This window comes from Epinephelus lanceolatus, chromosome 8 (genome assembly GCF_041903045.1).
Source record: "Epinephelus lanceolatus isolate andai-2023 chromosome 8, ASM4190304v1, whole genome shotgun sequence".
NCBI classification, from domain to species: domain Eukaryota; kingdom Metazoa; phylum Chordata; class Actinopteri; order Perciformes; family Serranidae; genus Epinephelus; species Epinephelus lanceolatus.
The window spans coordinates 6,212,708-6,228,461 of record NC_135741.1 but is presented as its reverse complement, the minus strand read 5'-3'; the positions used below and the strand labels follow the sequence as shown (position 1 = coordinate 6,228,461).

General features: G+C 42.1%; 1 protein-coding gene across 4 annotated transcripts in view; it reads right to left on the bottom strand.

Annotated features, from left to right (window-relative positions):
- Positions 1-13,987, bottom strand: part of lima1a (LIM domain and actin binding 1a) — a 35,545-nt gene extending 21,558 nt beyond the window's left edge. The window contains exons 1-4 of one of the 4 annotated variants that reach the window (XM_033629371.2): positions 13,841-13,987; positions 9,981-10,168; positions 7,549-7,594; positions 648-1,061 (exon numbers count right to left, since the gene is read on the bottom strand). In XM_033629371.2, the coding sequence (XP_033485262.2) occupies positions 648-1,061; positions 7,549-7,594; positions 9,981-10,105 (585 nt within the window). In that variant the 5' untranslated portion in view covers positions 10,106-10,168; positions 13,841-13,987. Of the gene's footprint in view, positions 1-647; positions 1,062-7,548; positions 7,595-9,980; positions 10,169-10,339; positions 10,568-13,658; positions 13,813-13,840 lie in introns of those variants that run through there. The other 3 variants (XM_033629369.2, XM_078169778.1, XM_033629370.2) reach the window with 3 other exon arrangements.
- Positions 13,988-15,754: the final 1,767 nt, after the last annotated feature.

Below are 15,754 nucleotides of genomic sequence, written 5' to 3'. Positions count from 1 at the left end.
ATATAAAGGCTTGTAATGTTCTCTTCCTGTCGTAAATGGGTGTGTTGAGGAAACACAACACGGCTGTTGTTAACATGTCACACTTCGAGTGTGAGCACTTTACATGTTACAGGCCTCGAGCGAATGCATGACTGGATGTTAAATACCTCGACTTTTATGCTCCACTAAAAACAATTAGCTGCCTCGGGGCGCGTGAAGCTTCCAGTCACTGATGCTTGCCGAGAGGGTGTGCAAGTCAGCTGAGTGTGTGTGCGCTCATGAGTGTGTGTGTGTATGTGTGTGTGTGTGTGTGTGTGTGTGTGTGTGTGTGTGTGTGTTGAGGGGAGGGATGACAGAGTGAAGCTGCACCATGTGACTAGCAGCATGACAGTACTGGAGGGATCTGACCTCTTTGAGAACAAGCAGACTTTTTTTTTGTACTTTAACTGAGACAAATCGTGGTCCTGTTTTCGTCAGAGTGAAACTAAAGAAAGAAAGTTGATTTACAACTCATTATCTTCTTACTCCATGTCGTGGAACATTCACATTGGAGCAGCGTTAACCAGCAGAGGTCACACAAACACACATGAAGAAGAAACCAAACTCCCGATCAGTTCTAATGAAAGCATTGTATCCTGTTTATATGTAACAGTAAGACAAAGACTCACCCTGTCTGGGGTCAGGTTCTCTCCCTTCTCAAACATCATCTTGAGGCTGTTGAGGGGAACACTGGGCTTCTCAGACTCTGGTACTTCAGCTGCTGCTCCCTCTGACTCTCTGCTGGGCTTCACCTCCATGTCTGTCAGCTGGTTGGAGCTGGTCTCACTGGTCTCAGAGTGAACCTGTGTCTCCACCTCAGTGGTCTGGTCTTGTGAGAGCGGCTGGTTCTCGATCTGTGATGTGGGTCTAGGTGTGGGGCCTGCTGGTTGACCGATGTGGGTCTGATGGTCAGCAGCGTTGAAGGCTTGAGGTTGGGGTCTATGGGTGGACGGCTGCTGCTGCTGCTGCTGTTGTTGTTCCCAGCGTTTCTTTAAAACACTCAGATTCCCGCTACGCAGTGTGGAGGGAAGAGGTTCTGCAACCTGAGCAGAAAAACAAGAACCCAGCTGTTACTTAGAGCCAAAATGAATTTTAATTCAAGGTCCAGGTCTTGGTTACAAGATAAGGCTGGCATCAATGGCGGCAGTAGCTCAGTCCACAGGGACTTGGCTTGGGAACCGGAGTCCCTGCCTGGACCAAATATGGAGCGTGGACTGGTAGCTGGAGAGGTGCAAGTTCACCTCCTAGGCACTGCCGAGGTACCCTTGAGCAAGGCACCAAAACCCCCAACTGCTCGGAGCGCCTGTCCATGGGCGTGTGTGTGTATTTCAGGCCTGTGTGTATGTGTATATGACAACGGAGTGAAAAGATTGAATTTCCCCCTTGAGGATTAATAAAATATATAAATTAAATTGATTAATTAAAATAAAATCTCATGAAAGACCAGAATCACTGATGTGTTCGTCCGACTCTCAATATTTTGTGATATCCAGTCTGTGGTTCTCAGCTCTAAGGTTACTGGTTTCTACCAAGCGGCAACCTCGGGGGTTACAAAAATGAAGACAACGCTAAAGTGCAAACAACTGCAGTTCCTCTATCGGCCACTTGAGGCCGGCTCCAAGAGTGAGTCACATAGACCGCCATGTTAAAATGCTCAGCTTTACAGCATAAATAAATACATTTACAGCCTGGTACAAAAACAATTTTGGTTTTTATAGCTGTTAAAACTGTACAGGGGTTAATTTCTGTATAACTCGCCCATTTAAATGTTATTAAGGCTTAAAGTTATGCATAATTAAGAGCATGGTCCCTCTGAGTGACAGGTGGGTGTCGTCCATTGATAAGTTCAGCATTGTGTGCACATGAACATTATTAAGGCACACCCACTGCTCCCCACTCGTCCACTGGCTAAAATCTGCCGAATGGTGAGAAATAGCGCGTTTTGCATCATCAGGCGAATTTTGGTGGTTGAAAATCAGAAAGTGTCCCTTTAAGTACCAGAAATTCATATAATTTAGACAACTTGGAAACTAACAGTTGGACTCTGCAGATGTAGGACTGGAACTAACAATTATTTTACTTATCAATTAATCTGCTGTTTATTTTCTTCATTCAACAACTCTATTGTCTATAAAATGTCAGAAAACTGTAAAAAACATCCTTCACAATGTCCTGAAAACACGAGCTGAGGTCCTAAAATTTCTTATTTTGATTAATAGTCCAAAAGATAATTAATTAACTGTCAGGAAGGACAAAGACGAGCATTAAATTATCTCATTTAAGAAGCTGAAACCATAACATTCTTGGCATTTTTGTTTGAAAAATGATTTAAATTGATAAGTTGATCAGAAAGCAATTCATACTAGTTCAATTGGAGCTCTAAACCCACAGGTTGTAGATTGATCTACAAGACAAAAAAGGCCTCTGACTTTTTTCTGTCTGTCATTTCTTCAGATTTAGGACTTAATTATTTCAAGCATAAAGTCAATTGATTATGTATCTATTATATGTTTGAAAAAAGTGAAAAATATCCATTAAAATTTCCCCAAAACTCAAGGTGAGGTCTTCAAATTGCTGCTTTTGTCTGACCAACAATCCAAAACCCCCACACTGGGTTAACTGTCACACAAGCTAAGTAAAAGTAAAACAGTTAATTAACTGCTTGATGGATTAACAGCAGTAGTCTGATACAGATGTGGGCATATGAGCAAGTAAGAAAGACTTTGGATGCACGAGTGTTTAAACCAAGCAGTGAGAAGTTAAACTGCCAGCAATGCAAACAGTCACACACCAACATTTTAAATTGGATGACTCATTATTTCTATTAAAGCTTTGGTGGAGACACTAAGGGATGTTAGCTGCTCTCTGAATCTCTTCTTGCTTTGTTCAATGAATGTTATCAATGCTGGACTGACGCTACAAGATCATCCAAGAGCTGAATGAAACTAAAAACACTGAATGCAACACTGTCCACACAAACGTTAAAGTACAGGTTAGCATTCATGCGAGGAAACACTTTGAGCTATGAAGGAAAGAGAAACAGAAACACAAAAGACAAAGAGCTGCTCAGCGTGCACATCTATGATCTGCTGGATACACCACAAAAAGCTGGAAAAACCACCAAAGTAGAAAAGTTAAAAACCTGAGAGAGACGCTGAAGACCCGGCTGTCCAGTTGGCGTTGTGTGTCTGAGTGTGTGTGTGTGTGTGTGTGTGTGCTGAGTGTGTCTGCTGGCCGACTACAAGCTGTCCCAGATGTGAGAAGCCTTGAGAAGTGATCAGAGCGGCATGAAGTAACTAGCCCACCCCCCTCCTACAACAGAGGGAAGGAAGGAGGGAAGGAAACAGAGAGGGAGTGAAGGGGGCGAGGGGTGAGGAGGGGTGAGGGGCAGGGAAGGAGAGAAAATCAGAAACAGAGACACACAGTGAGGCAAAGAGGGAAAATAAGTCCAGGAAATGAGAAAAGGTAAAAGGGAGAGCGTGCTGGAAAAAACTTTTCACAAAGAACTTCCCTGCAGACCAAACCTGGATAAATGATTATCTTCTGACAAGCTGTCTTGACTTGTATCTCCATTGGATGTTTACTTTACAGATTGGATTCTACAGAAACACCTCTGGCGACCTTTTTCTGCCTCATTCTCTTCTTCCTCTACTGAAGACAATGATGAATGCCAGAAAAATGCCACAGAACATTCATTAAAGGAGGAATGTGTAGGATTCAGTGGCATCCAGTGGTGAGGACTGCAGCTCGCAACCAGCTGAAACTATCTGCAAAGCGTGAACTCCCGGTTAGGATTCATTCAGTGTTCATTATTCAGGAGGTTTTTAACATTAGTGGAAATATCCGCAGGTCTCCTCCTCTTCAAAACAAACAGGCCAGGTGATGTAAAGCGGTAAAAACACTGAATGAAGCAGTTTCACGTTACAAATCAGTGATTCTTCGATGCTGTTTGGTACGTCAAAGACAAGCTGCTAGCCTAGCGCCTGCTAATCTGTGCTCATCTTTTGTTTGATAACTTCACATCCAGATGTTCAGGAGGTTTTTATTGGGAGCTAAATTATCCACAGACGTGTGTTCCTCGCCGAAACCAACATGATTTAAACCCATAAAACACTGGATAAAGCAGCTTCACTTAAAAAAAAAACTGTGTTTTTCTTACACTGTTCTTTGCGGAGGAAGCTGCTACCTACAATGGCCGACGTGAAAGGAAGAGACTGAATCAATAAGCGACGCAATTTGTCCTGTATTTGTGTGCACATCCTACAGTAAGCGAATTTGTGAATCCTAGGATGGTGTATGAATGGCCCGCCTTACTCTGCCTGGCTAAAGGCCTTTGCACAGGTTTTTTTTTTTTTTGGTCCAAAATTGTCACACATCTAAAAACAAATACGACTTCATGCGACTGTCAATCACGTTTACACACTGAGTCAAAAACTTTCGTCCCTCATTTAATTTTTTGGATAATGATCGATTTTCTGTGTTTTTCACATCCGTCAGAGCCTTTAGAGGCATTTGGTGCCAAATGAAAGACAGGGAGGGAGTGGTGACAGTCGGATCGGAAACTACAGCGGAGAGAGGCATCAGTGTGCAGGGTTTCTGTGCGTAACGTTTGTTTTCAGATGTCGGATTAAAAAAATGGATCCGATAAAACTGACTCAGTGTGCAGAGGCCTTTACCCTGACATTCTTACCCTAACCAATCCCACTCCTCTTGCCTACACCTAACCAATCAAACACAGGAAGGCAACGAGTACGAGTAGGACTAATGATTTAGAATTTTCAGCAGAGAATGACAGGTCTGTTAGTCTGCATTATTGTTGCCATAGTTACAGAGAATCAGGCATGTGTTCTTTAAAAATGCCGTAAAAACAAAAAGGCTCTCCAAATATAAAACGGAAAGGCAGACGGACCACGACTGGCTCAGTCCTGTCGGAGGGAAGTAGTAGTTTAACCAACTTAATCGGATTTTAAAGAACTCACACTCACTGGCTGTCTAAGACAAATTTTGTGGCAATACATTCCTTAGTTGTTCATATTTCACTGGAAACCACAAAGATTGACCTTGTGGTGGTGCTGGAGGACAAATCATAGGATAAACAAAGTCATTTATCTTGACACCATGAATGTCTGTACAAAGTTTCAAAACAATCCAACATTTGTTGAGATATAAATTTGTTAAAATAGAAAGTAACTTGTGGTACAAACAAAGCAGGAAAACCATAAACCTCCCAAACAAAGTTTTAAATGCCCTCAAACCGAAAACACCAAAAAGGCTGAAAAGCTTTAATTCCTCATTGATTTCCTTTAATTTAATTTGTAACCACGATGTGGCTGTAAAGCTGAGCAGAGAAGAAGAAGCAACATGTCTACCTGAGACTGTAAAGAAGCTCTGTGACCCTGCTCGCCCTCCCTGCTGTGCTCCGTCCCCTCAGTGACAGCGTCTAACAAGCCTTCCCACACAGATCAGGTGGGATGGAGGCGTCTTGTTAACACCGCTGCATGACAGCAGATGCTAATGTGGCTCACCTACTTTACAGTTGGTGTGTGAGGAGATGTTAATCAACAGATAGCTCACCATACAAAACACATGGACACACATGTGTTCTGTGGCTGGTTCTCAGTTTGGACTGTGCTGGATTACAAAACTCCATACATACACTTATAAGAACGATTAAGTTGTAACTTGTCTTGCAAAACACTGACAGCAAGGCGAGTGAGCATGAAGCAAGCCCTGTCTGTGCATGCCCACACAGCCCTGAATTAAAAAAAAACCATGTTATCAGATCAAATATAAGTCAGAATACAGGTGGGGTCTGGTGGACCTGTGGGTGTGCAGGGTCTCTGAAGTACACAACAGTTTATAAAGTAGCACAAGTTAAGTCTTTCTCAACCAGCTATCTGCTCCTGCATGTTGCTGCCTGATTTACCTTTTTTTAAGATTAAGATTAAGATTATTTTTTGGGCTTTTATTGCCTTTATTACAGTGCAGCTACAGAGTGACAGGAAGGGGGGCGAGAGGCTGGAGTTGACACGCAGCAAAGGGCCAAAGGTTGGGGTCAAACCCAGGCTGCTGCAAAGGACTTAGTTTATATGGCGTGGACACTGTACTTGCTGAGCTAGAGACTGACACATGATTTACCTTTTATAGAGACATTTTGCACAGTATGGTAAAAAAAAAAATTTAAAAAATAAAAAATTAAAAAAAGCTCATCACAAAACTTGTAAAAAATAAAATAAAAAAGGCTGCACACTGATAGAAAAAGTATAAGAGGCCTTTTCTACATGGAATAAATGTTTTTGTCTGATAAACCTCTTTTACTTTTTAAAAAAAAAAAAAAAAAATACAGGCAATTTTTCTACAAAATGGGAACGGTCATCTTGGTCATATGCACCTGATACTTCAGGTACTGATTTCTCAACAAGCTTGCATCCAAGAGATCAAACCCGCTCAGTACTGTTTGACAAAATTCATAAAAGCTGCAAGATGATGGGATCATTTTCCTTTCTTGCGCCTCATTTCCCCCCAAAAACTGGACTCTGGATTTAGGACCTCAACAGCTACATTAAAAGAAAACGACACTAATGTTATATATTCAATATGGAGTCCTGGAAGACAGGCAGCTCTGTGATATATATCATCATCACAGTCTCCACACTGAGTACAAGCTTTTACCTTCAGTCAGTTGATACAGGACGGCCAAATTTAAACTGAATCATTTTAAAAATTAATTTATGCTAACCTCAGTTAAGATTGCTTTGTGTTTTGCTTATGCTGCTCTGTTGTGTGCAATACATGAGTGGCTGATGTGCAGAACTGTTTTGTGTAGTATGTGTTTCTTGTATGGTGTATGATTTTCATGTCTTCTGGACTGGATATTGTAAGGCATCAATGCTTGTGCAGCTCCTGAGTCCGAGACAAATTTCCCTATGAGGACAATGATTATATTGTGTCGTAAATAATATCATCATACTTTTTTCTAATCACACATAGAGCTAATCTTCTGTCTGCTTCTGTGTCTGTGCCCATATCTGCTCATCGACTACTAAAATAATATGGAAATTAAAATAGTCCAGATGCCAAAATTATTGTGACAGGCGCCACAGCAATAGCCTTGGCTTGCTGGGAAGCCGGAGATCTCCATGGCTGGCTTCCTGACCCGAGCCTTGCTTCTCCCTGGAGCTCCCTGGCTGGCTTCAAAGCTTCAGGGCACTCCTGCCTCTCGTCTAAACTTGGCATTTTTACCCAGATGTGCTCTCAAGTACCGAAATTTGGCACTGATGATTTAGCGTGAACCAGTACTCAGTAATACCGACGGTACCCTTAAAGCACCATGTTCGGTACCCACCCTGGTACTTTTACTTTTGATATCTTAAGTACATTTTGTTGATATAATGTGCTAATATTATCAAGTTGATTTTTGAATGCAGGACTTTGATTTGTGATAGAGGATTGTAGTATTGATACTTTCACTTGAGTACATCTGCCACTCTGTGAAGGACATATTTCATATTAAATTACAAAGCTACTTACTGCTTTCTTCTTCTCTGCATTCCCCTCCTCTGCTGCCATCTGGTACCTGAGGAGGAGGAAGAGGAAGTCTGGAGTGAATGGGAGAACATGTGTGGTCAGACTATCATCACAAACTGAACTGTTGGTCCTGCACCATCCTGCTGTACACACCCAGGAAACCAATGAACTCTCCCCGCTCCTCTCCAGAAACATTAGATGATTTCATGTTTCAGTAAATCGGAATGGAAAACTCTTCAGCCCACGTTGAGTCACACAGAGGAGGCACAGGAAGTGGATTTGTTTTACTGCTGCTTCTAAACCTAAACACAATCTAGACTCTGTTGTCTTTCACAGTCTCAAGCGTTCTCAGATTGTTTGTTTGGAGAATTTTAAAGAGACCTGAGGAGGAAAAACTACTCAGTATTTCACAAGAAACATGTTTCTCTTCTCTTCTTTCCTGTCTACTAAGTCATTGTGTGACACATATTTTTCCCTCTTATCTGTAGTGCTTTTTTAAAGTCTAGGTTGTTTTGGTTTGAGTTGCAGAGTGTTGATGATATCGTCTGTAGAGATGTCTGCCTTCTCTTCAATATAATGGAGCTAGAAGGCACTCAGCTTGTGGTGCTCAAAGCGCTTGAAAAACACTTGATAAACTCAGCAACAATCTGTGCTTTCCAATTTCCATACCAGCATACTATTTTGTATGCCAGAAAAAGATGTATGTCAGATGCAGTATGCCAGAAATACCAGGATGTTCTACTACATCCAGTCCAATTCTGCAGTATACAAGCCAGCATGCTCGTCTGGCCTATTGACCCACAATCCTCTGCAGAGCGGACGATACGTCACATCCACTGAGCCGCACACAGATGACAGCTTGTTGAGAGCTGACAGAAGTCACAATGATGAATGACAGCGCATTAAGGTAACTAGTCGTAATGGGACTATTGATAGATTAAGTAAACAAAACGACAAAAGGACATGACTGAAAATGACAACGACAGAACTGCAGATGTCGACAGTCGCAAACATAATGTTAAAATCTACAATCTGTGCACATATAACTTTAAAGTTAAACTACGCATCTCCATTTCTGTCAAACTCAGTGGCGTTTGTTTATCTCTTAGGTAACGGATGTAAAAGCAAGAGGGTCGAAGTTCAGGGCGTAATGTTATGAGACAGTAGTATGTCCCAACTGCACGCAACGGTACGTACTTTTTGAGGGCAGCTGCAGTACATACTAAAAGTAAATGTGATTCAGAATGCACCCAATGTCTCTTTCCAGAAATCATGACCCTGTTACTCACGATAATCCACAGACCTTGTTGTGAGCAGTTTCATGTAGGAACTATTTTCTTTCTCCCAAACTACACCGGCCAACTGTATCACCGTGCAGGAGGATGTGTGCATCTACTGCTTGCTCACCTAGCACCACTGAGCTAGCTAAGGTTACAGCTCAGCCCAGGAGGACGCCATTAATGTTAAATCTCATGCTATGACGAGCACGAGCCTCTCATTCATGAGTAGATGCAGCTTCCTTCTGCACAGTGATACGATTTGCAGGTGAAGTTTAGTAGAAACTGCTCACAACAAGGTCTGTGGATTATCTTGAGTAACTGGCTCATGATTTCTGGAAAGAGACATTGCTGTTGTGTTTTTCAAATTTATGTTTTGGCACTTTGAGCATCACAAGCTGAGTGACATCTAGTTCCATTATACTGGAGAGAAGGCACACATCTCTACAGCTGATATCTCCAACACTCTGCAGCTCACACCAAAACAATCTAGAGTGATGAATAGTTCTACGGGTAAGAGGAAAAATATGTATTTTTGATTTTGGGGTGAACTGTCCCTTTAAATATAAATATATTTTTGAGAATATGCTGCAAGATTATGTATTTTACAGATGTGGATCAGTGACAACAGTCGTGGAGTGTTGTTGTTCCTGAATGTTATTCCAGATAAAGTTAGCCTGTATATCCAAAAACAATATTTCACATTTCTTATTCACATAAAGGAATATATATATTTAATAAAGTGTATATTTATTGGCCCAGAAACAGAGCAGCACTAACTCCTAGTGGTCAGATGGAGTAAGTGCAGAGAGGAAACATCCTACCACCTCCTCTCTTCACAAGTGAGTAACTTGATATGTTGAACAGGTAAAAGGGGGAAAGCCCTGGATGGTGGTTTCGCTCATCTCGCTTTAGTTTAATGTCTGTGAACCAGAAAATGACTCGACTGGAGTAACTGGTTGGAGCTGATGGTGTGATAGTCTTATAGAAAAGAGGAAACTGAAAACAGCTGAGTGGTGAGAAAGTGCTGAGTTAGACCCATGACCTTGTTTTCTGACGTGACAGACAAAAAAGGAAGACTTATCTGCTGAGTGGCTGCTGGTAAATTATTAATTGAACTCGTGGTTGAGGCCAGAGGGGCAGAGCGAGCTGACTTACTTGGAGAAGCGCTCTGCAATGGCGTTGTTTTTACCCCGGGCAGAGACGATGGACAGCTCCTTGGCGGTGACCCTCAGTGACTGGGACGCCCACTGTCTGCGACTGAACGGAGCGGCGGAGGCCATCTTTGCTGCACGTCTGAGCAATCAGTCTGTCTCGTCGGCTTGCCAGGAACACACGTCGTAACTCTGAGGATACAAAAAGAAAGAGCATGTTGAGCCAAAACAAGCACATGGACTGGTGTTTTTTAAACTTCCTTCTCCTTCTCTAAAAGTGAAGAGCTGAAAAAAAACATCCCGTCTGGACATTTAAACTTGTATAACATCCCTCTCACTCTGCTGAACACATGTCATACTCACCTCTGATCTTCCCTCATGTGCGTAGTTAAACACAGGCTTTCAACACAGACGTGCCAGTTAGGTTTTTACATCAGTACAAACCTCACCCAGAAATCAATAGATTTTGCCAAACTCCTCATTTGACTGTGTGTCACCGTCACTGCAGCATGGACCGCCCTGGTGTCTGAGTCAGAAAGTCAATAGAGCGTGTCACACAGCACATTGACCATCTGTTCCCTGTGTGACTCCAGCAGACAAGACAACTGATATGCCTGTGTCACACACACAAAAACCACCCTCTTGTATACACACACACACACACACACACACACACACACACACACACACACACACACTTTCACAACCCACTTACACACGTCTCTACCCGCTTCTGCAGCTTCACAGCCTCGAGGCCGAGGGCGAGCAGACACATGCAGCAGCACCGTCGGCTTCCGATAAATAACTGTCAACTGTGAGTTATACACGCTTCGGATGAATTAAACAATGAGGTCGATGTTGGTGACGGCAGAGCCTCCAGGGTCTCCACTCATACAGGCCCGACGTCACCCAGCAGGTGGACTATTGTGGGATGTTGTGGCTCGTTAATTTCTACAACACTGTTTCTTTTGTGTTAAGTTGAGTTGCCGAGGAAGAAGGGTTTTGGGAGGGACACATATTAAGCGGGTTGTCTGGGGGTCCTTCCATGAAATTTTGAACATGAAAACTTAATTTCCTGCATTCTGGTGAATGTTTATGCACCAATTTTTGCATTTTCAGCATCAGTTTATGACGGAAATGTCCTGCTTCAGCCGTGCATAGTTCTTTCTTCTTCTTCTTTTTGTTTTATGGCAGATTGCAACTGTTGCTTTTGACGTTGCACACTGCCACCACCTACTTTACCAGAGGCAGGGGTGTAGCACCAAATTCTAGGCACTATGCATAAGCAGTCTCTTTGGGTCCCCTGCCCTTCCTCTCTGGATCCATGTCCTGCTCATGCACCTTTTGAATTTTTTTCCCCTTTTGTCTTCTTTTGCACGCTTTTTTTATGTTCTTGCGGAAAGACTTGACAGTATATTGGTGCTCCAGCAGCACAAGCAGTCACTAAGGGTGCTTTCACACCTGCCCTGTTTGGTTCAGTTCAATGAAACTCAAGTTCGTTTGCCCCCTCAGTGCGGTTCGTTTGGGCAGGTGTGAACACAGCAATCACACTCAGGTGCGCACCAAAACAACCGGACTGAGACCTTCTTGAAGAGGTGGTCCCAGTCTGGTTCCAAACGAACTCTGGTGCAGTTCCTTTGTGGTGAGAAGGTGTTCCGACCTGGATCTGAACCAACTGCAGTCACATGACACATTGTTTGGGTTAAACATGAGCATGTTACAGTCCTGGAGGATTATTAATGTGCACCTCCTCCTGTACTGCCTTAATATGCACATTCAGCACACCCAATGCATCAAAACATTGTTTTCTAGTTGGAGCCGCGCCTCGTTTTCAAACTGTATGGTTTGACTAAAATGAACAATGACAGCAATATAGTCCACGATGAGCAGCGCTAAAATCAACCTGCGTAGTTGTCCCTCCATTGTGACATTAGAAAGTGTCACATTTATCTTGCAAGTGTACTCTTCTTCAACATTTGCTTTACTTCCTGGATTTTTCCCACATGGAAATTCTGACCAATCAAGAGCAGCTTTCTCACACAAGGCATTTTGGTCCGCTTGTAAATGCTGCCGTGAGAACATGAACCAACTCTAGGCAATTATACAACTTTGAGACAAAATTAGTCCCTGATTCAGACCAAAGGAGACGACTCTAGGTCTCAAAGCAGTCTAAGGCGTTCAGATATCAATCCTAGTGCAGGGGCGGACTAAACCATTTAAAGGGTGAGGGGAGCTTCAGAGAGCCTCCACATTTTTCTATATAACATCCGTCTTTAAACCTTTTAATTCAGCCAATTTTAATCTAGTTATGGCACTAATTACTTAGAATTAAAAAACTGCAAACAAACCTTTAACTCCAGGCTTTTCAAGGGCCCCAAGGTAATCAGTCCCACTTTTTCCCTCCACTACGACGCCCCTGACCAGAGGCATTGTTGCATCTATAGGTCACATTCTAGCAGTTCATCAAAATAAAAGTCCTCTGCTGCTCTAATGTTTACATTGGGGAGGACAAATGCACATGTTCTAGATATTGACAGGGAGGTGTCCCCTGTCCCCCCCCCCCCCCCCCCCCACCCCCAAAATCTATACCTATGGAGACAGCTAAAATATCACCCAAAGAAACTGATAATGTGACGTAGTATTTTTTTTCATGAAATAACAGCAGTAAGCCTCCAAATAAGGATTATTTTCCTTATCAATTAATCTACTGATTATTTCCTCAATGAACTGATTCATATTTGGTTTATAAAACATCAGAAAATAGTGAAACGTGTTCGTGTGTCTTGTTTTATCTGAGGCCAAAACCAAAAGATATTACTTTTTCTACAAGTTAAAGACAAGAGAATCCGCAAAGTCTCCCACGTGAGATGCTAAAACCATCCAAATTATGTCATTTCTGCTTTAAAAAAATGGCATAAATGATTAATCAGTTGTCCCATTATCAAGATAAGTCTCATCTAATGTTTTGGATGATTATTTTTAACAACAACAATTCACCTGTCGAGCTAAAATACACATGACAATTTCCCAGAGACCCAATGTGACATCTAAGAATATCGTGTTTCTTCTGTCCAAAAGTCCCAAACCCCAAATATATTCATTTTAAAATGACAGAAGAACAAAGAAAAGCAGCAAATACTGACTGCAAACAACACGTTTGTCAGTTTGTCTTCATAAAAGACTTAAAACATCAACATTAATATTACAGAATTTATGTTCTGTCAATTAACTAAACCCATTATTTCACAGATTGTTTCGGCTCTAGCTAAATGTCCATCTCCTACTCACATCATCACTTCGCTCAGGTTCACACATAGTCTCCAATTACGTCAAATACAAATGAATACAAATGAGGGATGATGTAAGTGACTGTCCAGACGATAACTCAGGTCTTCTCTGTCCAAATGTTCAGATTATAAACAAAGCAGCATGTAAAACTGGTGCAGGCTTCATGCAAAGCTGTAAAGTCATGCGTCAAAGGCAATAAAAGGAACCACAGTATCAGCAGCGATGAAGCCTGAGGCTAAAAGAACACGACAAGGTGTCTTTAAAAAGATGAAAGGAATTCATGGATGTCTGAGTTCAAACTTCAAAGAACCACATGGTTAAAAAAAATCAGTTGAACATGACATGTTTCCACTTTAAGTCAGAAAGGAGAGCAGACATTTTAAAAACCGCCTACCTGAGACTATCACAGCTGTTTTACTCCCTGATGTGTGTGTGTGTGTGTGTTCAGACGGCTGCTACTTGTATATTTCCTTCTCTTTTTCACTCCTTAGCTGCTTTTGAGTAGACAGGGAAGTAGGAGGAGTTCCCACCGCTCCCATTCAACTCCCCTCAGCCAATGAATGAAGCGGCACTCACCTCCACCTGGCAGGTACGAGCTCTCCCTCCCAGTCCAATCAGTGTGAGCACAGAGCAGCCTGGAGGTATGTGAGCCGGGCAGCCGACATGGCAGACGAGCAGCGGGGGAGGATTGGGGGTAGGGCTGAGAGGGGGGAGGGGGGATCCCACGCTGGATTCCTGGAAGTTGAGTGAACCACTGATGATCGACTGCCCACTTTCTCACAAGGTCAAGACTTCAGAGGATGTGACTCATTCACAATCCTGGATGACGGCACTGAAAGAAAGAGGGAGAGGAAACCACTAAACCTGAGTAAAAATGACTTTTTTCCAAGTCTTAAAAAGAATACTGACGTGCCCGTATGTACATTTAAAGCAGTGTTATCATTCCTCTCACTCATACTGCCTGTTAAAAGATACTGCTGCCTTACGTCTTTGTTTGCTACCAGCAAATAGTACCATTATCTCACTCTGTGGGAGACGACCTGAGGCCTGTGCTACGAAGCCAGTTCAGCTTACCCAGGATATCTTCTCATTATCTGGTTTGACTAACCCTTCACATTGGCCGTCTGGATAACCGGTACTACAAAGCTGGTTATCAACTAGTTCAGTCAACTCTGGGTTTTCCTATCCAGCCACGAGCGCGTTCATGTGAAAGAGGCGAGAGTGTTTATCATCAGAACCATGAATGAAGGAGGCTGCTTTATATATGTGATGAAACGTTAATGAAAATGTCTGCGACTACAAGACAGTAACATGTTAGAGGCGCGGGATGTAAACGACAATTTGTAATCTTAAAATGGAAAATCAAGAAACACTGAAAACACTATCCAAAACGTCATCGTTATCCTGCACTTAAAATATTTGCAGGTATCACTGAGCTATGGGACTAAGTGACATTAATATGGAGTATTTTTTGCTGTAGTACTCCTCTGAATATGCCACATAAAACACTTTAGAGTAACACCGAGCTGTTTCTGCTGCTGCAGTAAAGAGTGGAAAAGCAGTTAATGACTGATGAGGTCTATCTGTCCAAAATGTCACATTTATAATAACGGGAGCCGATTAACAGTGTGTGGATTATTTTACAAAATACATTAGCTTTATTTTCCTCTAGTTATCATTATGCAGGTGTCTCATTATTTTAAGCTGCAGTGATAAATCAGAATGTAAAATAGCAACACTGTCACTGCAAATAAACTTTGCATAAGTTGAAATTCTGCTAAAATCATGTGTTTAGTGCGCAAACGATCTCTGTGTTTGTTCGAAGCTCTGTTGTAAAGCAAGTGGAAACAATTAAATGACTCTACTTACCTATAACAATATAAAGGTTTCTCTTTTACTTGTCACTGTGGACTTTCATCCATAGATAATGCTTTCTAAAGTGACTGGATTGGTCAGAGGTCAGAGTGTTGACAGGTTGTGATCTTAGTTAGTTAACCTGCTCCAGCATCAGTTACCACTGTGAATTATCCCGGTTAACTCCAAAGTTAGCTTGCTAACTCCAAATCCTGCTTCGTAGTACAGGCCTCTGGTTAACTTCAGAGTATTGGACCACAGCCTGTCAACACTCCGACCTCTGACCTATCAGATCACTGAAGAAAAAAGTATCCATGGACAAAAGTCTGGAGTGACAGGTAAAAAAAGAGGAGTCTATATGTTGTTATAGGTCAGTAGAGTAATTTAATTGTTCCAGTTTCTTTCCCCACTGGTTTTTAAAACAGAGCTTCTAACAAACAGAGGTAGTTTACAACACTAAACACATGATTTTAGCGGTATTTAAAATTGTGCAAAGTTTACTTTAGTCAGCAGTGATTGCTGAAAGTGTTGCTATTTTACACTCGGTCAGATAAAACTCATCAGTCGTTAACTACTTTTCCAGTCTTTACTTCAGCAGCAGAAACAGCCTGGCTTTACTTTAAAGTGTTTAATGTG